The following is a 25,254-nucleotide window of genomic DNA, read 5'->3' as shown; positions in this document are numbered from 1 at the left end:
CCATGTTCCACACTTGTCATTCCAGAACAATTCCTCTACTAAGAGTACTCTGGAAGTGGCTGGGGGAAAGGATTGCTTTACTTTCAGGGGTTTGGGGCTCGGGGGTCATTTGTTCCTGGGCTGGGTTCATGACTGATGGATGGAAGTTGGGAGGTTGCCTTGAGGGGTCCATGCTGTGAGTGCCCACACCACAAGAATCACTATCAGCCAGTCCCCAAATGACTTTATCCATGACTCAGAATAGAGGGGAGCATCAAAAGTGCAGATGTACCTTCTACCAGGCTTTGCAGGTGCAGAACAAGGGAGTCAGCCTCACTGTGAGAGTGGAGCAGCTGAGATAATGTTTCTGTGATGCTGTTTTTCCAAACAGGACTCCTGCCATCACGTGTCCCGTTTTAGGAGTTTGGAGGCAAACTGGGAGGGAGGGAGGAAGGAAGATAGGAAGTTGGGCTTTTGGGCAAAGGAGGGTGGGGTTCTCTTTCTAGCTGTTATCTTCCTGTTATCTGCTGTCTGTCCCTGACCATGGTGTGCTCTCTGCCAGTCACACCTGTGGCTGCCTGCAGAGCTCAATAAATGTTTTGATTGCTGAAAGCTTGCAAAGCACAAGCACACCCCACCATACACATGCATGCACACTCCCTCTTGCACTGCCATACACACATCCCCCCACCAACCCCATACCTACCCACACCTCACATAACCACACACACATCCACATGCTCCTTCACTGCACAGCTCCCACGCCTATCCACCCTCTACAAACCCCCCACATACACTCACACCCTCCCCACACACCTACAGCCCCCCACATGGGCGACTGGTGCCGCCTTAGTCGGGGGGGGCAGATGTCCCCTCCTGTGACCAGACCCCCCCATGGCTGATCCCGCAACAGCTGATCACTATGGCCTATTGCTGCAGCCACTTCCGGAAGTGGCTGTGGCTGCTTCTGGGAGTGGCAGCAGTGATCAGCTGGCACTTGCAGGGTGGGCACTGGTGCTCCCGTCTGCCTCCCCTGCCTTTCACTTAAGTGGCAAGCACAGCCAGTCATGGGGTACACTGGAACTCTGAAGGGGTGCACATGCACCCCTTTGTACCGTCTATGCATCACCACTGGCCCCCCTCAAACCTATACCCATTCCCCATGCCTTCCACCGCCCCCACAGAATACAAGAGTAAGATTTCATTTTAAGCTATTGTGCAATCACCTCTGTGTACACTACACAAACACATACAAATCAGGACAAAAATATTTTTTGAAATCAAATTAATGAATGTTGTAGATGTTTGATTTTTAGAATATAATTTGGTATTTTTCTGGTTCTGAGATGGCAAAACCCCTTGCTGAAAGGAGTACTTCTGGGGGAAAAGGAGGGACTTCTGGTGGCAAAGGTCAGGGATTAGAGGGTGGGACTTCTGGTCCCACGATGGCGACCAGGGGGCATGGTACCTGTCAAGGGGTGGGGCTACCCATGTGGACCTTGACAGCTTGCCATAACTTGGTAAGTGGCCCTCTGCCCAAAATAAATGCCTGCCCTGATATACACTGTTAAAATGACTTCTCATCAACTTGGTACTGGCATGGTATTACAATGAGTTCCTGTTGTGGCCTTGGGCCTGTATCTGTATTTGCAGGATGTGCTTAAAGATATCTCTGTTGCAATGTCCTTTCTGGTACTGGATCATCTCCTTGTCCCAGGTGGCAATGAGATTCCTCATTTCCCTGTACTTCCAGTTGCGTCCATGGTTTTGGTTTCTGGAGAAGGAAGGAGCTAGTCTGTATAGACAGACAGTAGTCAACAGTAGTGCTCGTGAGGTCTCAGCATCCATGGCTGGGTGAGGGTCTGGCTGCTAGAGTGACGGGCAGGCTGGAAGAGTACCTGGGAGTCAGCAGGGATGACCAGACACCTGATAGAGTGCCAGACAGGCAGGATGGCTGGAAGAAGTGGAGGACTTACAGAGGTATGGGTCCAAGTGTGTACCTGCCCCTCTGCCAGCAGCTGTGTGACCAGGAGCTCTGTCTTGACCAGGGGCTTTATGGTCAGGACACCTCTGTGACTTCCACCAGGTGTACCTGGGGGGGCAAATTGGGGTGACTGACCCAGGCCCCGTGCTTTGAGGGGCCTCACGGACAGTGCTGTATAGGCCCTGCTGCAGCCACCACATGCCGCTGCTGCTGAGTGCCACTAGCTCTGATACTGCCAGACGCTGCCAGCTCCAGCTGCTCGCCACCCCCCAACCCCGCAGAGGTTGATATGCTCTGGGCCCCACACACCCCTTCCAGGGGCTTCCAGCAATCATCTCCAGATTGTGATAATGCCCTTTCCCCTCGATGGTGAATTTCTGTTGTCCTCCATCTGTGACACTCAGAGGCAGCTGAGCACACCCTGCCTGCTTCCCACAGTATGCTAGCCACCCACTATTGCCTTTAAAAAGTATCCTGGGGCTCCCCCCTCTTCCCTGTAGCTTGCCTTTGCTGGCTCCAGTGCCTTCTGATTGCTTGTATAAATGCCCACTGATTTTAATTTCTCCACCTAGGGAAAACCAAGCAGGCAATGGCTTAAATAGTGGTTATTCACTTGATCCAAAAAAAGGCAATGCTGTTCTCTTTATTGGGGCAAATCTTTATTTAGGTTTCAGTCCTAGAGCACTTTCTACTCAGTCCAGAAAGCAGATTACTGTGAGTAATCCCACTTATCCCAGGAGAACTAAATACTGGAGACCTACAAGGCACGTTGCAAGAATCTTCAGGATTAGTCTTTTAGATTACAAATTATTGAATCCCCATTAAACCTCTCAATTAAATGGAAGCAAGATTGGGCCCATTCTTTTGTCTGTAACAATAATTAATAATTCTGTGCTCCCTCCACCCCCTGCCAGCCCTCACAAATAATTTAGGCTGTGAAGTCATGCACTTAGAAGTTGAGAATGGGGACGTATGTAGGTGGGAGCACAGATCCACTCTCTCCACCCACAGTAGGTAGGGGCCATCCAGACCCATGTGGAGGAATGGAAGGCTAAGACTGAGGGTTTTTGCAGTAATATATTTTAATGGAAAGTGTTAGGTAGCCTCAATGTAAGATAGTATCACCCTCTATTTGGTCACAAAATGACAACATATTAAGTAATAGACCATTAGAGTTAACTATTGGTATCTCAGGTCCTCCCAGAATGCTGAGTTCAGCAAAACTAAATTTCTGAAAACTGTGAAATGAAGAGTTAAGGTACATATGCATACAACCTTAACTCTGCCCATCTGAAGCTAACAACAGCTGACAGGAATGACTACATTCACTGGTAGGTGGCTGTATTAAATGGTAGAACAGTTATTTGAAGCAATTTGGTAGTACTATGATTGTTACACCAAGCAATCAGCAAGGACCATGCCCCTTTGCCTAATTCCACATGAAGGATCAAAGGAAAGAGATCTACATTTATACCTCATTTCAGTATTGTATTGTGTAAGTGATGTCATTAGTGGAGCCCGGGTAGAAGATTTAATACAAGTTTAATGATGGTTAAGCTAAGACCCAGTGCCAGGTGGCACTGTGTTCTTAATATTGATGAGTGGTTAAAAAGTAGATTTTTTTCTTTCTTTTGTGGATCAGGCTGTTTTTAGTTGTACAGTTGAAATACGTTGCTTCAGTTCAAAAGCAGAATGTTACAGCTGGAGGGAAGCATTGTTCAAGAAGAGCAAAATAAGGTTCCATGGACCTTAACTCCTAATTTCCTAGTTTATAAAAGTTATTATTTCTTGAAAACATAAGGCAGAAGCCAGGATAGGGTAGCACAGACCAACAGGTTTAAAGAGGCATAACTTTTTGGAAGTGACAGCCTACTTTGTGGGATAATGGAAAAACAAGCTACCACCAAGCAACCCTAATTTAGGTATTTTGTTCTGTCTTTGTCATTGAATTTCCTCATTTTCTGAACAAAAAAAATGTTGATAGTTATTGTATAGAATTGTAGTTGAGTTGCTAGTGAGGCTAGGAAAAGGTAAAGAATCTGATGCGATTCCTAAGTTCTCCACACCCTTCTTACTCCCATATGTTTTGCCATAGCTCAAGGGTGTCTAACTCATTCAGGCCTGGATGAGGGTTGTTGGGCTGGTTTCTGGCCAGTTTGGGACTGAACCCCTGTGCTACGTGTGGCACCCACAGTGCTAAGTCCAACCTGTGTGCCACTGGTTTCATTCTGGAGCTCAGTTTGCACATGGTATGCAGGCTGAACCTGGTGCTTTAAGCAGCACAGTGGAATGGTCCCGGGCATGGACTGCAGACTGGCCCTACACACTGGTTCAGATTGGGCTCCGGTGCAGCTAGCGTGCAAGGCTGGTCTGATGGGGCACTGCATGCAGCTCACATTCTGGGCTGACTCCTTGTGCTGCATGGAGCATACACAGTACCAGGTCCAGCCTGTGCACTGCATGCAACATGGGGCTAGAGCTGCTGTGTGACTTGGTTTCAGAGACCCACAGGCCTCTGGATCTAGCCCACAGGCTATATGTTTGACACCCCTGCTATAGAGAAATGGGGATTCTGATCCTGTGCTGAAACCTTTATAATAGTTAATAGGATCAATGAGAAAAATCACAGACATACCCTGTGTGCCAAAGTCTTGGTAGTTTTATTACATGGTATTTTGGCAGTTTTAAACATATGAGAGAATGGTGAAGACTGCTTTTCCACCCTCCTTCCTCACTGTCTGCAACAACATAAAGCTTCAAGTTGTACCCTGCTGCAACATGTTGCATACATATATTGACTTCTACTGTTGCATACGCATATTGCCAGCAGCAGCAGCTACTGGAAGAAGGTGCAGTTTCTTGGTTGTGCAGCCTGACCTGTATATTGCCCTGCATGCCACTGTGCCTCCACACAGCTCTCCTCCTCTGCCTTGCTCACTGTGTACAACTTGGGTTCCTTTCTTTGCCCTCTGTATATGGTCTGGCATTTAGGGAGGAGGCCCCCTCCCCTTAAGTGCTCTGATGCTGACTTCAGGGTAAATCTGGATATGGGGAAGCTTCCTGCATATTACTTGAATGTAAACTTCAAAAAAATCAGAAAGCAAGCCATAGAGGATGGCACGGGGAGAACAAGGGCATGAGAATTAACCAACCAGCTTGCATTTGGTTCACAAGCAAGATATATTCACTCTGTTGCCTTTTTACACATTTCCAAGCACTAACTTTGTAGCTGGTTGGCTCTTTTTCTAGGCAGTGTCATTTTTATGGTGTGATAATTGCTTTGCACATGTGGCCAATCTAAATTGCGGGATTGACCAGTTAGTTGTGCAATACTTACTTTGCACGTGTGCCTGGTTGAAATTTATTGGATGATTCACCAAGAAATTGTATAATCAATGTAATGTGTAACAGGGTCCTAGGCCATGCCTCATCTAGCAAATGCAATGGAGAGACTGGGTTTCCACAGAGGATGGACACATTTGTGTGCGCTTGTGAGATTTTGATGGAAGGAGGAACTTGGGTTTCCATAAACGTTGAGCTGGTTCCAAACTTGAGCTCTTGAGATCACCTCTCAAGGTGCAAATTTTTTTTCCCCAACTATTTAAGTTGGCTTAATAAAAGGGATCAGATTTATCTAAAGAACCTTGTCTGCCTATGTCCTGGCTTAGACCAACACGGCTACAACCTACACCCCTGAGAGCACCTCTCCCTTTTTTTAATAGCCACTGGGGGTGGGGGAGGGCTGCCAGTCATGCTAGCACTCAGGTTTTACTATCATGATTGATCATTTTTGTTGTTATTGCTATAGAATTAATAGCGATGATAATGATACTTATTTTAATATAAATAATACGTTATATTTTAATATAAACAATATATTATTGTTATCATTAATTATTGGTTGGTGTTATATTGGGACCGTATCTTCTGGGAACTGAGGCTGCCTTGCCACCTCATCCCAGGCGCCCTGCCTGAGGCGGGGTGGGGGCTGGGCAGGAGAAAGCAGGGCGCGGGCGATGACGTTCCGGGGGGCAGGGCCAGAGCGGGGGAGGTCGTGTGACGCGTTGAGGTCAGCGCGCCAGCGGATCCCGGAAGTGCGGGCAGGAGTGTTCGGCTGCGAACGTTCGGAGGAGACCACCGAGCAGTGCCGCCGGGGGGGGGAGGGTGGTGCTCGGGTGCCGCTGCAGGGAGCAGCCATGACGAACTTCATCTCGGTGCAGCTGAAGAAGGCGTCGGAGGTAGACCTGGCCAAGCCGCTATGCAAGTTCATCCAGCAGACGTACCCGGCTGGTGAGGCGCAGGCCGAGCACTGCCGCGCCGCCGACGAACTCAACAAGCTGCGCAAGAGCGCGCTCGGCCGCTCGCTCGACAAACACGAGAGCTCTCTCGAGACGCTTATGAGGTCAGCAGGGGAGGGGCGGGGCCCGGCGCTAGGTCTTGGCCGGCCGTTGGGGAGGGGGCGGGGCTCCTCGCTGGTTCTGCGGGGTGGGACAAGGGCTCCCTGCTGGTTCTGTCCCAGGAGGCTGTTCGCTGTGGCGTCCTCAGTGGTGTTCCCAACAGCCTCCCTAGTGCAGTGTGTTCCTGCTGGTTCCTTTTCACTGTTGTGGGGTGCATGGTGGCCCCCCTCAGTGCTGGCCCCTCCTTTCCATCCCCCTTCCTGCTTTCAGCAAAAGGGGCCAGGTGACACTTCGGAGGTTGACTGGCTTCAAGGGGCAAGAGCTTCCATAGGCCGTGGCCTGCTGCGTCATTTGTTGTGAAGATGGTGTTGTATAGCTCCCCAGCTTCGTGGCTGCCTTGTTGTGTTGCTCCCCCTCCTTGTTCTCCCTGCAACTTTGGGCTGCCTGTTGATTTAGTTGGTCTAGTCAAAGATATCACATTCCTCCAAAGAGCCTTGTCTACCTGTTGATTTGTGACGAACCCCACCCTTAGGTCCCTTTTGCCAAAAACCCTGTGTGCTCTAGGAACAGGAGTTGGCTCCATGGCAGGAGCCACCTGAGGGAGGAGGCCACCTCTGCCAGCTGGGAGAGGGGGCGGGAGAAAGGCGTTGGTCCTACAGAGCAGCAGGAGTGAGCTGCCTGGGGAGCTAACCCACTCCTTCCCCCAAGTGAGCACTCCCAGCTTTCGTCATCCCCACAGAACTGACTATAGGTTTCCCCATGTCCTGTGAGCTCTGATTAGGAAGTGACATCACGCTTACTGGCACTTGTGCTTTGTGACTGCATTCCTCCTCGACTGGGTGAGAGGCCATAATCAGTTACAGTCTTTGTTATATCACAGGAAGAACCTCAGCATATTACCCATTTTTTTGCTCATGTGACAAATGGCCCATGTTCCAATTCCCCCTAGATCTTCTAAACAGGAAGTTGCTTTGAAAATTAGGAGAGCAACTTAAGCTACCTGATCATTACAGGAAGATGATTAAGGAGTTAATTAAGAAACTCTTCAAAGTGGCTTACAACAAGACTTTTTCAATGTTGAACCCACGCCTGTTCAACACATCATCTTTGTGCCCTACACTTCTTATCTGGCTTATACATAAAGTTCTTTGATACTGAACTGACCTATTTCCAGGTTGCTGTCTGAAATGTGCAGTAGATTTGTAAGATCTGAGCATCTTGTTTCTTAAAACAAAAGTAAGAGCTTTAGGAAACTATTCCTAAAATGTTTTCTGCAAATATTTAATTGGCTATTTCTGTGCCCATGAGTAATCCTACTGAAGTTAGAGACTGAAAACTGTTTGTGAAGAAAGCAATATATTTATAACTGTGTTTGGGGCTATGGTTATGCCAGCATATTTAATGATCACCTTTACACAGCAAACATTTATAGAAGCCCTGTTTTGTATGTTAGGAAGCTTCTTAAATAAGTAGTGTAAGCTGTCTACATGAGTGACAGAACTCTGAAGGATAAGGTAGATTAGTGTAAGCTGTGGAATTTCAGAGTTCAGAGGAACTTCAGAGATCAAAAAGTGATGAAGTGTGGCAAGGGACTAGAAATAAATTACTGCATCAAACTGTATGGCTTTTAATGTTGTTTCCCTACTTAATGACTTATTTAATTGCCTGCTTGCTTGGTCCAGATGTGGTAGTTTAAGTGTGCTGGTTAGCTGGTTTGTTGAAGTAATGGGATATAAAACACTTCAGTCATGAATTCAGAATTCTCTTTGCTCTATGTTGTAGGAGTTCTGGTGGTGTGTTGGCTCAGAATGTGTTTTAGTGAGAATGATGCCTCATTCTTTTGAAAATAGTGATTCATTATTAAATAATGACATTGTCCCACTCTTGACAGTTATTTGTTTTATGTTTTGAAGAAGAAAGTTATTCACAATAATCATTTTTGCAATTAAACCAGAAAGTAAAGGATTGTTTATGTAGCTGGCTTAAGTGCATGTTCATAAAGCTGAGTTTATGGGTAATAGAGCTCATTGAAATTTTTCTACATTTTGGCTAAAAAGCACAAACTTTCTCTTTCTTATTAAATAAATTCTATATTAAATATATTTGGACTATTTCTAGTGGGCATTTGTACTGATCAATAGAGATTTTTGCCTTCAATTACTAACTGTGTTTTTTGTCAGGGGTGTCAAAGACATGGCTTGCAAGCCAGATATGGCTTGCAGAGTACTCTGATTTTACTCCCAGTGCTGCCCCTCAGTTTCATAGTTGACTCATGTGGTGCGTGCCAGACAACCCCTGTGTGCAGGGTCCGGGATGCAGAGGCTCTGGTCCATCTGGGGTGCATGCTGCATTCATCACATGCTCCAGCTAGTCTAGGACATCATTGCACATGGTGCCCGCCCCAGCCAGTCCAGAACTATGCTGCATGAGGTGCCCATTTCTTTGCTTCTGCACTTGGCAGGTGCTGCATGGGGTGGGAGGGAATTTCCCCACCATCCCCCTTACCTCTACATATGTCAGGATTCTTTTTTATAGTCTTGGAAGCATTGGAGTTTGGCTGCAACCAAGGCTTGTGGCTAGAGGGTCTTGCCCCTCTGCTCAGGGTCAAGCCAATTGCTGTATTTGGAGTCAGAAAGGAATTTTACCCCATGGTGAGACTGGCACGGACTTTGCAGGTTTTTGCTTTTCTCTGTAGTGGGGAGGTTTGGTCCTTGGCCCTTGTCCTTGGATCTCTTGAGCATATATTAACAATTGTTACAACAGCAGGACATTGACTGTTGTGTTCCCCCTGCTTTACCTCTGACAGGCTAAATTGTTATGTCTTGTATAGGGTCAGGATTCACTGTAGTATGGTCAAGAGTCTAGAGCAGGGGTGGGCAAAATGCAGCCCACAGGCCAGATGCATTCTATCCGGCCCACAGGACCCCTAGAAAATTTAGAAAATTAATGTTTATCTGCCCCTGGCTGCCTGTCATGCGGCCGGCCCTCAATGGCTTGCCAGAACTCAGTAAGTGGCCCTCTGCCTGAAATAATTTCCCACCCATGGTCTAGAGAGTGGATTTGTATATTGTGGTTTGGATAGGGATGACCCTGCTTGAGGCAGGGGATTTTCACTAGATGGCTTCTGGAGATTCCTACCATTCCTGTTTCTCTGTGATTTTGGCCACTCCGAATAGGTGCCAGTTTGGTGCATGTCCCAGATTAGCTGATGAGATGCATTCCCCAGAAAGCGGATACAGTGGATACTGGATTCGGTAGGTGGGGGTTGGTGGTCAGCAGCCCAGTGTGGCTTGTGGACTGGCCACCTAGCGTGACTTGTCTAGCCCATGGGGCTGTACGAGTTTGACACCCCCCCCCCGTATTATGTCATAAGGTGGTAAAGTTTAAATCTATACTTACTGTGCCTGAAATGTGCTTTACCAAAGTTAGTTTGTAAATGAAGTAAGTGAGGATTTTAAGCAGAGTTGAGTATTTTTATTATAGGTTTTTTGTAATGTGCATTGCCATAGTGCATGATTAATTTGCAAACATGTTTTTGGGTGTGTTTGAGACTTATTCAATCACTGGTGCATCAGCTTTCATAAGCAGCAGGTTACTTCATCAGATGCTATGACCGGACTGCAGGAAGCAGAATTTCTAAATGGTGATTTCACTGCTTTCTATTTAGAAGCTCTTCTTGCAGTCCCTTCACAGCATCTGACGAAGCAAACCACTGTTTAGGAAAACTTATGTATGCCCCTCCTGATTTAGTTAGTTGATAAGGTGCAAATCTACCTTGCCTTTTGCCTGACTTCAGGCTAGCACACAGCTAAGTACTCGTCTCATTTTTTAGAGCAGGGACAGGCAAAATGTGGCCTGTGGGCCAGATACGGCCCGCCAGGCCGTTCTATCCGGCCTGCAGGGCCCCTAAAAAATTTAGAAAATGTATATTTATCTGCCCATGGCTGCCTGTCGTTTGGCCCTTGATGGCTTGCCAAAACTCAGTAAGTGGCCCCTCTGCCTGAAATAATTGCCCGCCCCTGTTTTAGAGGCTATAATATCTGATTTAAATTCTGTAGACTGTGTCAATGGAAGAAGGGAAAACTTAACCCCATTTAATCACATTACCAGCTGTCTAGCATTTTGTATTATATTAAATGCTTCTCAGAAGAAAATGCGTGCTGCAAGTTGTATTCTTAAACCTTTACTAACTTGTAGTCATTTCAGGGAAGAAATTAATGAGTTGGAAAGTCCATTATGTGGAAAAGTGGTGGTCAGAACAGCTCATGAAAACATATGGTTCACTGATGTTAGAGCATTTAAGCAAGAACTTCCATTGGAGGGTGTTTTGATGTATTTAATTCTTTTAGAAGAAATTATGATTAACGTGACTTCACTGAATAGCATTTCTGCCTACTTCTAAGCTTTGTTTAGTTTATAAAAATGGCATTACTGTTTTAGCTTTTCAGCATTGTTGGCAATGGGGCATAAGATAGATAAGCAGTGTGCAGAAACTTTCCCATAAATTCCACCAGGTCAGTGCTGTCCTGCTGCTGGCCTTTATGGAATGTGGCATATAACTGTAACTTCAAAAAACATTTCAATTCTTTGTTTATGTAGATTAGGGGGAAAAAAGTCTTGAGCTTTCTGTAAAATGCAGTGTGTACATACATGTGAACACACGCAACCTACTTGTGTTTTTAATATTTAAAATTGCTAGCTCCTGATTCCCCTGATCTTATTGGAAGACCAGGATTGAGGCATCGGTTTGAATCTGTAGTTAGGGTAGAAAGGTTTCTCTAGAAATAACTGAATTGCAAATATTTGGGTGTGGTTTAAAAAAAAAATTACATTTTAGAACTGAAATTCCCTTCCTTTTTTTCCTGAAGTTTCAGACTTGAAGGTTTTAGTCCCAGAGTGGATTTGATTTAAATCAAATCAATTTAAATCATGATTTAAGGCAGGAAGCCTCAATTTTAATCATTATTTTCTATGAAAAGTGCATTCTTGTTGTTTGATATAACATTAATACATATTATTTACAACTTGGAGGTAAAGGTAGGTTTTATTTTTTGAAAGGTACACGCTATACATTTTAAGGCAGTGATTTGTTTTGATATTTTTTCAGATTAATTTTGCAGCTACCTCAGAAAACTGAATTATGATTTGGTTATTTTATTTACCAAAGCTAATTGAAGTAGATACTTGTGAAGTCTTTGGGACGTGAACTATTTCCAATTCACTAGATTAATCATGAATATTTGAAGGATATTTTTTTGCCACACTGTCTTAAGAAGATGACAATAACTGCTACTAAAAACAACAGATATTTACATTGTTTTATTTAACTAAAACAACAAGCATTTGGGGTATTTTTCTTCAACAACCAACATGTATAATTATTTTAACAAAACAAGCCTATGTGTTTTTGAATTTTAACTCTTTTAGTTATAAATGTGAAATGTTTTTTTTTTTTTTTTTTTTTTTTTAAGAAAAATTAAATAGATTTATTTCATCCAGGTCAACATGAAAAATTTAAAATACTGGTTTATGCAGCAAACTCAGTCTTCACCTGCCTCTTCCATTTTATTCATAGACTGGCAAAGAAAAACAAGCTTTCCTGCTTTTTCAGTTCCCAAGCAATTTCTTGATTTAGAATGAATTAATCCAAAGGAAGAAAATATTCTTTCTACACCTACAGAAGAATTTACGGCTGTTAAAAGCCGTATCACTTCAGTAGTCTCTGGATCCAGGTGCTTAAGTGACTTCCACCAGTTCACTGGTGTGACTTCCTTTAAAACTTCATCAGCAAACATGTATTTCTTGAATAACCCCCTTAGCCTTGAAATCAACTACAATAGATATTATGGAGGGATGATTGCTGGATGCCCATGTCATAGCCAACTCCTCCTCTTCAGCAGTTAAGGATTGACCCTGGTACTGAGTATTGAGAATATTGGCGAGAAAATGAGCTGGAGATAGTGCTTGATCCATTTGTTTTTTTTAATACCTGTAATTTAAAACTCAGTCACTGCATACTTCTCATTTCAAGGTCTCACACAGTTCTTACCAGATTTCAACAGCATCAGCAGTGAAACAGTGATTTCCCTGCACTTTGTTCAAGGCTAGAGAAATAGGCTGCAGGATAGTCAGCATACATTTACATTTCTCTTTAGCCCAGTGTTGAGAACTTTGGCTATGACAGTTCCACCTGTTTTGTCAGTTGTGTTCATAAATTAGCATCAGATTAGGCTAGTTCTCATAATATATTGTTCAAAACAGTCCACTGCTGAGTGCCATTGCATGTCTTGTGGGAGAGTTAGTTTGGTTCCTCCTGCTTTCTTCAGAGCAGCTGTGGCAAAGTGGTTGTTATGGAAGTATTTTGCAGTTTCAACAACATTAGCCTTTATTTCTGGAGCATTGAAGTGTTTGGCTAAGAGGTGCTTCAAGTGAGGTCTGCAACCATATGTTATTAGCTTGGGACAGTCTTTACTTAGATTTCTTCTCATCTTTGAGATTTCTTTTCATCTGTCTGTGACAAAGCTGCATACTAGACATTTTAATTTTTTTTTCACAACCTGTTATAACTTTTACTGCTATTTCTTATAAGTATTCTGCCGTGTGTGCATTTCCTGATGTATCAATAGTTTCTGTAAACACAAGAAGTCCTTTCTTGTGTTTTCACACAAGCACATATTACTGGATCATTGTGGACATTGCTCTACCCATCAAGATTCAGGTTAACAATTTTTCCCTCAAGACTTTTTGCACACTGTTCAATTACTTTGTCATATACTTTATCCAGTAATTTGCCTGCTATATCTGCTCTCTCAGGTGGACTGTATTCTGGTCATAATGACTGAACCATATCAATGAAGTGTGTGTTCTCAACCATTAGAGAAAGGAGAGTTTATTGCATAAACAAACTGAGAATTTTTTTTCATCAGTTACCTCTTGCTGTAATCTGTTGGTTCTTATTACAAACGTGCATCTGTGGTTGTTTCTGGATAATTGAGATTTTTTTTTTCCCCTTTTTACTACAAGTGATGTACTTACTATGTGACATACATTTGACTGGAACTGTGTTATCATTAGCAGATAACTCTGAAACTAGACAGTCATGATAATGTTGAAAATGGATAGTCAGAATCCTATATGTTGAGGATGGATCTTTTTGAAGAAAAGAAGTTGATGCATTGACTATAGTACTTCTTCTCATTTAGTATTACATATTGCAGTCAGCATTACTTTAGAAGTGATATCAAATAATCTTCCTTTTACAATTTCACAACTGCATTAAAAATATAATAGTTCGATAAAGCAACAAGTATAGTTTTGCTCAAACATTTTAATGAGAATTCAGCTAGTTCAGAAGTCCACCCAAAAGATATGGACAGGAAAGACAGGCAGTCCTTAAGAAAGAAGTATGAAATGAGAAAATTTAATAACCTGGAGATCCTGCATGTTCAGACATGTTACATTCATCATCTTCAAAGCAGCTTCCTTCTCCTGAGAGAGAGCACTTCTCATGATGATATTTCATTTGGGCAACAGGCCTTGCATTTCTTTGTTGTAATGAGGAACTTCATTAAAATATTCCCAAACAGGGGCTCTTTTGTGGCCTAGTAAGCCTGCAAGGACCAGTAAGGGAAACCATGATAGGTTTTTCCTTCTACCATACCATTCTGTCACTACATCTCAAATCAGTGGAGAGGCTATACTCAGAAACATATCCCTTAAGGCTTCTGGAATATTCTGCTTAAAACGTTTCTCTTTTGTTTCTACTTCCCCAGGCGCCTTGCATTTATCTTTAGATTCTTCCTCCTTGTCCATATCTACTCCACCCCCAACAATCCTATAATAATTTATCTTCTTGAAACTTTGCAGTCTGGGTACACAAACTTGCAGAGAGACAATAGGACTGATGGGTGGGTAATCAGGTCTGTTATCTCTCATCTGTTTACTGGTGTTAACAAGGATGTTATCTCTCAAGACACAAATCCACAGTTTGAGAACTGAAACTAAGCATCACAGGATGCTTAATGGGATCTTCTAGACTGAGCATGGAGTCTGTTGGGTAGAGTGGTTTTCTTTAATCTTTACTAATCTATAGAGGAGCTCCTTTGGAAGTGTTGCAAGAATAGATGGTTGGATTTCGAGTAAAGGAAAGGTTTTTTTATATATATTTTTGGTTGCATTGAAAAACAGCTTTGATTTGAATGAGATTAGAAAACTCAGTATAATTATGGTTGAAATGTGAATGAGTAAAAGCTCTTTTGCAGAAGAGATGTTTAGAATTAAAGTACAGAGGGTAAAAATCAGGTAGTGTACCAATTCATAGTTTTAAGGGGACATTTAAAATTTCTGCTTTCAGTAATTCCCTGTAATTTTCACTCTATTCTTGACTTCTGTAGAATTCTATTTTGCCTTTCTGGTATTGGGGTTCCTGCATAATTTATTCTCTGACTATTAATCTGTAAAAGCTGCTGGAATAGTGTTAAACCCTTTATAAAATGGCAGTCAGGGATCACTCTGTTTATATGCCAGCATGACCTTGCACAGAGTTGTGTTCCACTTTCAGATTTTTGGCTATATTTATGTAGATTGAAATTCCTCAAGTTTTTTGACTGCTGTACCCTAAGCTTCTGAAGTTATACCCTGTTTGTCTCTTATTTTTGTTCAGTGTTGCCCACCTAACTCCAAAATTTGTGGGTCTCTTTTCCTAACTATCTTATTTAAATAGATCTTTGGAAAGCCACCTATGGGATAATTACGTGCTACAGAAGTGCAAACTTTTACAATAGACTCAAAAAGACTTAAATGCTTGTAAGTTGGATAGAACAATTTATACAAATATAGGTTTCTAAAATTTTAATCTGCTTTATGTCAAGCTTTGTAGTGACTTGCTTTAACTAGTGTTCATGAAGTTTGAAGGGAAACAAACTGAATGATATTTGTTTGACAATGGTCTGCCTCTTGGTGTAAAGACAGATTACAAGTAAAAAGAAATTTGAGTGGAGATGAGCTGGGTTTTTTTTGAGCTGACATTGTGGTAGATGTTAGCAAACAGTCATTTAACTAACACATTTTGATTATAGATGCTCAGAGAAAATTTATTTCTCCATGGCTATTTGTATTTGCTTCCAGTTCTCTCTTGGTCTCATTGTTTGGGTAGTGGGATGGTTCAACCTCACTTAGCACTATTTCTCCTCCAGCCTCTGTGTTAATAGATTTGGGTGCACATAGGCAGGACCCCACTGTGAGCATCACGTACTGCTGTGGTCCCCTGCAGTCGAGGTATAGTAGGTTACCCAGATCGCTGGAGGAATTTTTCAGCGTTATCAGGGAGTCCTAGGATATATGTGGGGGAAACCTTTCTTTTACCCCTTGCCCCCTCCTGTGCCCTCCATCAGTATGAGCAAAGCTGACGGAACTCTAAATCTGTTTTACCTCATATCTGTTTCTTTTTCTTTGCTTTAGGTACTATGATCAGCTGTGTTCCATAGAGCCAAAGTTTCCATTTTCTGAAAATCAGGTAAGGTATGATATGTTGAAGTGATTTCACATGTATTATTGGATTAGGATGGTGAAAGTTGTGGGACCTGGGATTTTTTTCTTAAATTTAGATCTATATCTAATCCATGCAACAGTGCTTTTCTGAAGCTAGACATTTAAATCTTTGAGCTTCATTTTCCTAATTTCTGTTCATTGCCTATATGAGATTATGGGTATACAGCCTTTGTTAATCTACTGCTCTCATTTTATAGAAGTCAGAATGCAAACTTGGAAAAGTTGCGAGTTGCTTAAAGGTCACCGTGGTCTAGTCCATCAGAAACAGCAGCACTTGCTTTGCTATAGTATTCTTCTGTAGCCTTTCTGTTTATCAAGAACAACAGTCTGTTTTACAAAGTCTGTTTGTTAGGTCTCCTCTACACGTGCATGGCAGGAAGCATGATTGTGGGATTGTGCATTAGATCCCATTGCGCTTTATTGCTGGCGCAGGGGGAGCTCAATCCTGGGCTCCCCTGTGCTGGCAAAAGGCAAGCTCCTGAAGTTAGGAGCCTCGCACACACCAGGGACAGTTCCTTCTCCCCCCCCACACGCCCCATGCTCCCCCTGGGTTGGTGGGAGATTGTCCCTACAGCTATCCTTCTACCCCAGGGGTTTCATGCACTCCTGGGGAAGGGGAATCTTAATCCTCCTGCCCCAGGGGTCCATGGGGTGTCCCCATGGTTTGGACTGCAGAGCTGGAGGTCAGCTGACCTGGCTCCTAGCTGCAGGGGTACCCTGCTATGCATGCCGATTTAAAGCTCAGTAACAGCCAGCTGTAAAATTAGTACACATTTTTGAGATCTAATTTTATAGCTGGTTGGAGTTTTTTGTTGTGTGATAGCTACTTTATACATGTAGCTGGTTTCTAGGTAAATGTACATTTAACCAGTTAATTGCTTAATACCGGTAACATGTAGAGGGGGCCTCAAGAAACCAAACACTTCAGGCTTTTTTCTATGAGGACAGTTGCTTAATCTATAGTTCAGTGATGGTGATGTTGAGATGTCAGTGGAAGATCTTCTGGTGTTTCAAGTCAGGATAGTTTAATAAAAAAACATAGCTCTGTATATAGCTGCACCAAAACTTAGCCTGGAACTGCACCTTCAGGATTATGCTTGTAAAACTTATTGTGGTTATCTGTAAATGTTGATACCCTGAAAAATTGGAAACTATCTGAATTTACTTTAACAGTTTCTTACCCAAAAACAAAGTTCATAATCCCTTCCATTTTTCCTGTAGGATAATATAGAATAGGCAGCCTTTACTAACCCTTTCTGAGAGTGAAAAACTGTCAAAGATCTTGTATGCTTGTACCGAAGTTCTCATCATGCTTACAAGAATAGCTGAGTATTGGAACCCTTTTTGGGCGTCCCTGCATCTGCCCCCTCCTTAAGACTAAGGTTTGTGCCTTGCTCTTTCCTGGAGTAGAATCCCATGATAAACCTCAATTTTAGACTACTTTCTGGATTAGAGAACCTTCTTTTTGTTAGATTTAGAGAATAGTGACCCAAACATCCATGTTAACGTCAATGAAACAAGTCAGTCAATCATGTTAGTCTGAAATCAGGCAAAAGGCAATACAGGGTGGCACCTTGGAGACAGACTGGTCCAGAGAGGCATAAGAAGCCTAAAACCAGCTTTGCAGGGTAGAATTTCAAAAGTAGATTGTTTACGTTGTGTCCAGAAGTACTCAAGTACTTGCCGTCTCTTTGTGTGCAGCTCGGTAGAAGCCCCTGCTTTTGAATTAACTTTCTATACACATGCATCAAATGGACAGTATTCAAATCTTCGTTAAGATGCATTTATTTCTTACAAAGCAGCTACAAGCCATCACAATTCCTTTTAAGGTGACATTGTTTTAAGTGTGCTGTTCAATATTAGCACTGTTAGGTCTGCAAAGACACGCACATGATTTAAAGATAAACCCAGAGATTTTGAAATCCCAGGTAAGTCAGAAAACAAGTGAAAGCTGAGAGCTGGTATTCTCCGAAGGATGCTTTGAGCCTATGGAGGTTGAGAATTATTTACTGGGTTAAAGTTTCTTAAGGCAGCTTCTGTCCTTTCATGATTAAGCTTCTGTATCCAAAGTGTGAGGAAGGGTGTAAAATCTATTGCAACACACTCTGCATCGTGCTTATTGAAGGATTTTGAGTAAGCTCAGATTTAAGGTAGGAGAGGAAAAAGGAAATGTGGTAAGTGTAACTTGACACAGAAGATGAGGAGCTCTTTTGCTTGCTTAAGATTCCTAGGTTGGCATTTGTTTGCAACATGAGCACGCTGTTGCCTCATATTCAGTTTATGGTCCCTTGTAACCCCCAGGTACTTTTCCGCAGTACTGCAGCCTAACCGGTTATAACCCAGTCTGTATTAGTGCATGCAGTTATTCTGTTCCTAGTGCAGGACTTCATACTTATCTATGCTGAATCTCATCTGATAGACTAGAAAAATGTTCCACAATCCAAGTCATTCTTGATCCTAACCTCACTCTCCAGAGTATCTGCAGCTCTACTCAGCCAGGTGTCATCTGCAAATTTGCTAAGTGTGCACTTGATCCCATTGTCCTAATCATTAATGAAGATATTAATACCAGACCCGTATAGGTGTATGATGGAAGATAGTTTAAAAATAAGGCAGCATAGAGATGCAGATATTAACCTTAAACTGTTTTTTCCTTCCTCAATTGCAGATCTGTGTCACCTTTACGTGGAAAGATGCCTTTGATAAAGGGTCACTCTTTGGAGGATCTGTCAAACTTGGTAGGTAACTTTTTAATAAAAATAAAATGCTTAATCCTTGTAATACTGAATTCTGAAAAAGAGTCATAAACTTAATGATGATAAGCCTAATATGACTTGGTAGAATTAGTGGGAGTCTTACTGTTCTATTCAGTGGGCATTTGCTGGGGCCTATGTAATTTAAGATAAATTTAGATAAACTTTTAACAAATGAGGGTACATTTGCAAAGCCTTAACTAGTTTTAGGCTTTTCACATTTCCATTTCTGAAACTTACTGGTCTCATTTTTTTCTCCTTTTGTGTTCATTTTAAACACTATTGATTTCATCTGAGTGTTACAGTAGAGTGAGGGAAAATTTTTGTTGCTGGAAAACTTGAAAATTAAGTCGATGAGAGAGATAATAATGACAAGTAACTAAAGAAACTATGTAAATTAAACCTAAACTAAATTTTCTGTCTGTTTCCCTGGTTGGCCACGTACTGCATAATAGTTGGTGCTTGATAAGTACTGCTAAAATTATGAATTAATATAAAATACAGGTCCACTGAATAAATGTAGCTGCATAATGAAACTGCCTTTCTGTAGAAAGAAATTATAAACCTATAATTTTCTGGGGTTATTCATAGGTACTAGTCCTTGATTATTTGGGGGTAAGTGTCTCCTAAATTGTGAGGTTTATCCTTTAGGGCTGAGAATGAATACAGAGGATTGGAGTTTCGACAAAATTCGCTTTTTCAAAGTGGTAGCTGTCATTTCAATGGGTCTTTATGTTCTCAATTTTTTTTGCAACTATAACTGCTTAAAGTCTACATTACTGCTGTGTAGATATCTGCCTCAGTTTGCAGGAAACCTGAAACAGTAGCTCTAAGACATGAACTGCTCCATATATTTTTAGTAGGTTTTACCTCTGGTAATGATGGTATCCTAAATGTCAACGTTGTCAGTTATTTCAGTGGTTAAAGCATGAAAGAGAAGATAGCACGAGGAAAATCTGTATAACCTATTGCATGAATTGTCATTTTCAGTAGGTGTTATACAGTATGTGGTGGAACCAGCGTTATCTGACATGTATTTGTATCAAGAAAGTGACAATCCTAATTCATGAAGGTTTGAAAAGTGCTGCACTAAAGGATGTTTTAAGATCCAGTTTCCCCTGGATAATCCTGATTTTTGAGAACTACATTTAGCCTGTAAGATCAGAGTGGGGTTGGTGTTTCAGAAATTCAGTACAATTGTTGTTTTAGCCTCTTGTTTGAGACTACCTGTGGTCTTCAAATATAGACAATAACCATCTTGTATAAATGTAAACCTTACTATCTCTAGGAGAGTGTAGTTCTTTAGTATATTTCACTACGGTTTGTTAACTGGGTTTTGATTCCAGCCCTGGCAAGTCTGGGATATGAGAAGACCTGTGTTCTGTTCAACTGTGGAGCATTAGCTAGCCAGATTGCAGCAGAACAGAATCTGGATAATGATGAAGGACTGAAAGCTGCTGCTAAATATTATCAGGTATGAAGGTCTTAGTACAAACACAAGTAAATACATGAAACCTGCTGTTCACTAAAATTAAGCAATCTCACTGCAGACAAATATATGACTCTTCAGTTATGGAAAAATTAAAAACATGGCCTTCCAATTGCATGCTGGAGTGCTAAATAGAAATTCAGAACCCCAAATAAACCTCTGCTATTTTAACCTGTAGATGTGAGTGCTTTTTTTGATGCTGAGATCTCTGCTGAGTAACTGTCCTTCCTTGATACTTGTTGCTTTAAAAAATGATGGAATACCACGATTGAGAAATATTGTAAGTCATCTTTACAGGTTGGACAAGCAGTTTGTCTACAGTTGTTGGACTGTGGCTTGTGTTTCTGGTAATTCCTTTTAAAAGCTTTTATTTGGATCAGTTACATTTTTCAGCTGCTAAAATCTGGGTGTTGTGCCAAGTTCCCACCATCATCCAAAATTCAGTTGCCTATATTATTTTTGAGGGCTTGCATTTATTGATACAGGACACTTCAGGTATTCTTTCCAAATACTGATTTGGCTGACACTGCTGTAACAGTTGATGATGACACCTGGTTGCACCCTGCTGCACCTTCTTCTGCCAGGTGGGGTCCTGGCAGGGCCAGGGGATGGGAGGATTGAAGCCTGGGTGGCTTGTCCAGGGACATGTGGGGGGCTCTCGCCACTGTACTCACTGCAGCGGAGGCCCGGGGGCACGTGCCCCCTGATCTGTGCGCGGGGCAGAGGCTGGTGCCGCTGCACACTGGGCTTTGCACCCCAAGCCCTGCTGCAGCTGCCCTGGGAATGCTGCGACACCGCATGCGTCCCACTACTGGACTGACCTGTGGTCCCTGCCTGCCTGGTGGCAGGATGCATATGGCGTTTCTCCGCTCCCAGGGCAGCTGCGGCAGGGCTCAGGGCACAAAGCTCAGTGCACAGTAGCAGTTAACTCCACCCCTTGCACAAATCAGGGTGGGGGAGGGGCACATACCCCTGGGCTGTGTACAGTGGTAGGACATTTCCTGCCCCCTCCCCCCCCCCCCCCCGGACGAGCTGCCTGGGCTCCAGTCCTCCTACCTACTGGCCCAGCCAGGCTCCCACTCGCCACTGCCCCCACCCCTTCTCTCCCCCACAAGCTGACTTGCTGTAATAGTTCAAAAAAACCTCTGACTTTTTAGTTCTTGTTTCCTGTTCAGCTTGAGACATCTCAGTTCTCCATTGCATTGCTGTACCAGACCCATGTTTTTTTTAATCAGACCAGTGCCAGGTATTTTAGATGATGTTTAAGTGCCTACAAAATGCAGAATTCATTCCCATGGTAAACTTCTCTGCTCTAACCAGTGGCTAATTTGACCTGCAGTTTGAGATTTAATATGTAATAGTTAACTGCCAACACTGTTAACATGCTTTTTGACCATAATAACCCTCTTTTTCATTCAGTGTGATGAGCACTCTAATTCTTTGATATTTAAATAGTGTTCTCCTTCATAGCTTTAGTTTAGAGTCTTGCCTCATTTGGTTAATTGTCTCAGTGCAGGTCGAATGTAAACCTGCAGGTAGACTTACAGAGCGCTAAGCCCAAATTCTATATGTTGTCATTGATGGTCTCCCCATTACCATCAGCTACTACTGAAAAGGAAAAAAGGGCTTATTTTTAAACATAGATGGCTATATTTTTCTTTTAAAAATCTCCTTTTTAAATTGTATTTTTTGTTTTTGCTTAGTTTGCTAGTGGTGCCTTCCAACACATTAAAGACACCGTCTTATCTGCATTGAATAGAGAGCCCACAGTTGACATCTCTCCAGATACAGTTGGAACCCTCAGTCTTATTATGTTGGCTCAAGCTCAAGAAGTGTTTTTCTTAAAAGCTACCAGAGGTATAACTTTATTTATTTATTTATAGTAAATGTGCTCTTTATAACTTTAACAAATGTTTTATTTGTTTGAATAATGGAACATGTTGTCAAGAAGAGGCAAAGACCCTCTCAGAACTTTTGTTTTTATTTTATTTCCTTCAAAAGTCAATTAGTATAAATAATAGAGAGAAGTAATTTTAAACTTTTTCTAAAGTCTTTTTCATCCTGCATTTTCCCATGGTCCTTTCTTAGTTGGGTGACACAAATGGCTCCTTAAAAATAGCTTTAATTGATTCTGATCCATGTTAATTTCATGTTTGTATTAAAAGTTTTACTGCTGGTACAATACATTCTTTGGTAGCATTATTGTATATATACAGGATAAAATCATGAATGCACTATTTTGACTTATTTTTAAATCTTTTCCTTTCTTCATTAACTCCTTTTCCCTGCAAGAGCAGTACTGGTTACCAGAGATCCTGGTTTTTCTCTGTTTAAAGATAGCAAATTCTCTGGTTAAACCAAACAAATTCCTGAATTCTCTGATTAAAAAAACCCAAATCCGCATTTTTCCGTAAATAAAATTAAACGCCGCATGCATGCATACATACAGGTATCGGTTTAAACGCAATGTTTTATGGATATATTTACAATTTTAAATCAATTTGGAAGCATACCAGTGCCTCAATCATCATCATAAATTCTAAATACCTATATATTTTGGTGTTCGATTTTGGTTTTTTTATCATGGAAAATCAGTGCTCCCCTGTCCACCTTTGCCAACCAGGGCACAGGTCCAGCTGCAGCTGTTCCCCCACTGCTTTCTGGCACTGAGCTGCCCTGATATGCTGGTGCCCCTCACTCACAACCCACAGTCTCTCACCCCCTTTTAGTAACATTCTTTAGGGAAGTCCAGATGAAGCAGCACCAAGAACAGCAATGGCATCTCAATGGAACAGATTAAACATATGGCTTTAGATCCTTAAGTCTTCCATTTGTCATTATGATATAATGTGCTACTGTTCTGATACTTTACCATCAGCCTTCTCTCTTCTTCCTACTAATTGCAAATTATCCTCACCTGATCATTTCTCACTGTTGGACAATTTAGCATTATTTGTACTCCTCAGGAGCAAGAAGTGGAAGATCTGTCATTGGAATGTGACTTCTTTCAGTGCACAAATGAAATTCTCAGGACAGTGAGGTTTATTTTATCAGCAAGTTTGCTAGGAGTTTATGAAGGCCTCAAGTAGAAGGTTTAGAGCTCTCATATCTAAAAATATAGACAGTCGTGTAGTTCACTCTTACCTTAGTACTTCATACAAATACGTTGCTACTAGCTAGCATTTTGCACCTTCATGTCTAGCCTCCACAGAAGTGATCTTCAAACCACTTCTAGACTGCAGACAAACCTTAAATTGAACCTTAAATGCTCTTCTTGTGTTCCTCACTTGTATAGTGACTGGAGTACCATTGCCACAGCAAAAAGGATCCTAGGAGCAATTCATAGAGGCACTTCCATACTCTTTGATACCATCCCTTTATCCCCTCATGACAGTCTGCTAAAAACAGGTTTGCTTATTCTGGAAAGTAGAAGCCATACATAGCTGAAGTTCTACAGGAATTTAGAAAGAAGGAATTAATTTCCAGATACTGTGATACAAAAGATGTGAGGTATCTGAGAACACCCAGCTCTTAAGCAGAAAGGTCAGTTTCTTCATGTTGACTCTAGTTAAATGTGATTTCTTCCATGTCCATCCAGCATATCTGGGGGGTTCTCTAATGTGCATATTTCTGTATTGTTATTGGACTTTTGCATCAAAAGTAACTTTTCTTCCATACTTCAGGATGGTGTCCTTTCATTTGGTTTTTCTCTTGTCCCTTGAGAATCTGCTAGTGTCTGTCTGTGGCAGCACATCTAAATCAAGAAGATACTCCCTTAGATTAAGTCCTGGACTCCTGGCACATGTTTACTTAAAGGAGCCATGGGATCTGATCCCCAATCCCAATAATTTGTTCCTGCTGTCATGCCACACTTGATCCTGGGTTTCCCCCGCACTGGTATGTTGAAAGTCAGATGCCCACAACCTGGCATGACCCAGGGCTGTGCCGGGGTGGGGCTGGCAATCATCTGACTATTGGCTGTGGCACTGGCTTGAGTCCTTGGGCTCAACTGATGTCAGCACCAGCCGTGGGGTAGCTCTGGACATTTCCCAAGTTCAGTTTAAGGTGTCTTAAACCAGTCATAATTTTCTGTTATATGTGGAATGTTTTTATGGCTCGTTTACTGTTTTAAGGTGCCTTAAATTGAATGCACGTATCACACACACATTTGCCATTTATGCTGTTATTAACATGTTAAATTGTGAAATAAATGTGATGTGTAGAAGGACCCCTGAACATAACTTACACGCTTCCTCTTGAGATTTAGTGTGCCTGGTATAAATAGGAAAAAAATATTTCTTGGTATACAAACACCCGATTTCATTTGGGTGCTTTTAGGCTATCAGGCAAGACAGTCCTTCCTTCCAGAGGATTTTCCAGAAAATCCTTCCTTGCTTTCTGAAAATTCAGTTAGCTTATGCTGAGTTCAGGAGAACTTCAAACTTAACAGTAATATTTTTCTTGGAAGCTGCATGAATTGTCTCTAAAGACACCAGTAATGGATCAGGTCTTTGCTAGCTAGAAATAGCTCTGTTAGAATCATGGAATCATAGAAGTCGGGTCAGAAGGGACCTTGTAGATCTTCAAGTCTGACCCCCTGCCTGGGCAGGAGAAAAACTGGGCTCAAATGACTCCAGCCAGATAGGCATCAAGACTCCTCTTAAAGACGCCCAGGGTAGGAGCCAGCACCACTTCCCTTGGAAGTTGGTTCCAGATTCTAGTCGCCCTAACTGTGAAGTAGTTCTTGCAGATGTCTAATCTAAACCTACTCTCCAACAACTTGTGGCCGTTATTCCTTGTTATACCGGGGGCGCTAGGGGAAACAAGGTCTCTCCCAAACCCTTCTTGTCCCCCCAGTGAGTTTATAGATGGTCACCAGGTCCCCCCCTCAGTCTTCTCTTGTGAAGGCTGAACAGGTTCAGGTCCTGCAGTCTCTCATTGCAGGGTCTTCCCTGTTGTCCCCAGATCATGCGGGTGGCCCTCCTCTGGACCCTCTCCATGTTGTCCACATCCCTCCTGAAGTGGAGCGCACAGAGCTGGACACAGTACTCCAGCTGTGGCCTGACCAGTGTTGCATAAGAGGGGGAGGATCACTTTCTTGTC

At 42.4% G+C, this 25,254-nt stretch overlaps 1 protein-coding gene across 2 annotated transcripts in view; it reads left to right on the top strand.

The window, feature by feature from the left end:
- The first annotated feature begins 6,029 nt into the window (after positions 1 to 6,029).
- PDCD6IP (programmed cell death 6 interacting protein) overlaps positions 6,030 to 25,254 on the top strand; it is a 51,732-nt gene continuing 32,507 nt past the window's right edge. For both annotated transcript variants that reach the window (XM_090050322.1, XM_090050321.1), the window contains exons 1-5: positions 6,030 to 6,365; positions 15,820 to 15,874; positions 18,578 to 18,647; positions 20,009 to 20,136; positions 21,855 to 22,008. In XM_090050322.1, the coding sequence (XP_089906448.1) occupies positions 6,160 to 6,365; positions 15,820 to 15,874; positions 18,578 to 18,647; positions 20,009 to 20,136; positions 21,855 to 22,008 (613 nt within the window). In that variant the 5' untranslated portion in view covers positions 6,030 to 6,159. The remainder of the gene's footprint in view (positions 6,366 to 15,819; positions 15,875 to 18,577; positions 18,648 to 20,008; positions 20,137 to 21,854; positions 22,009 to 25,254) is intronic.

Source organism: Crocodylus siamensis, chromosome 5 (assembly GCF_052110815.1).
Source record: "Crocodylus siamensis isolate JL-2025a chromosome 5, ASM5211081v1, whole genome shotgun sequence".
Taxonomy (NCBI): domain Eukaryota; kingdom Metazoa; phylum Chordata; order Crocodylia; family Crocodylidae; genus Crocodylus; species Crocodylus siamensis.
This window is presented reverse-complemented; position numbering and strand designations above follow the sequence as displayed.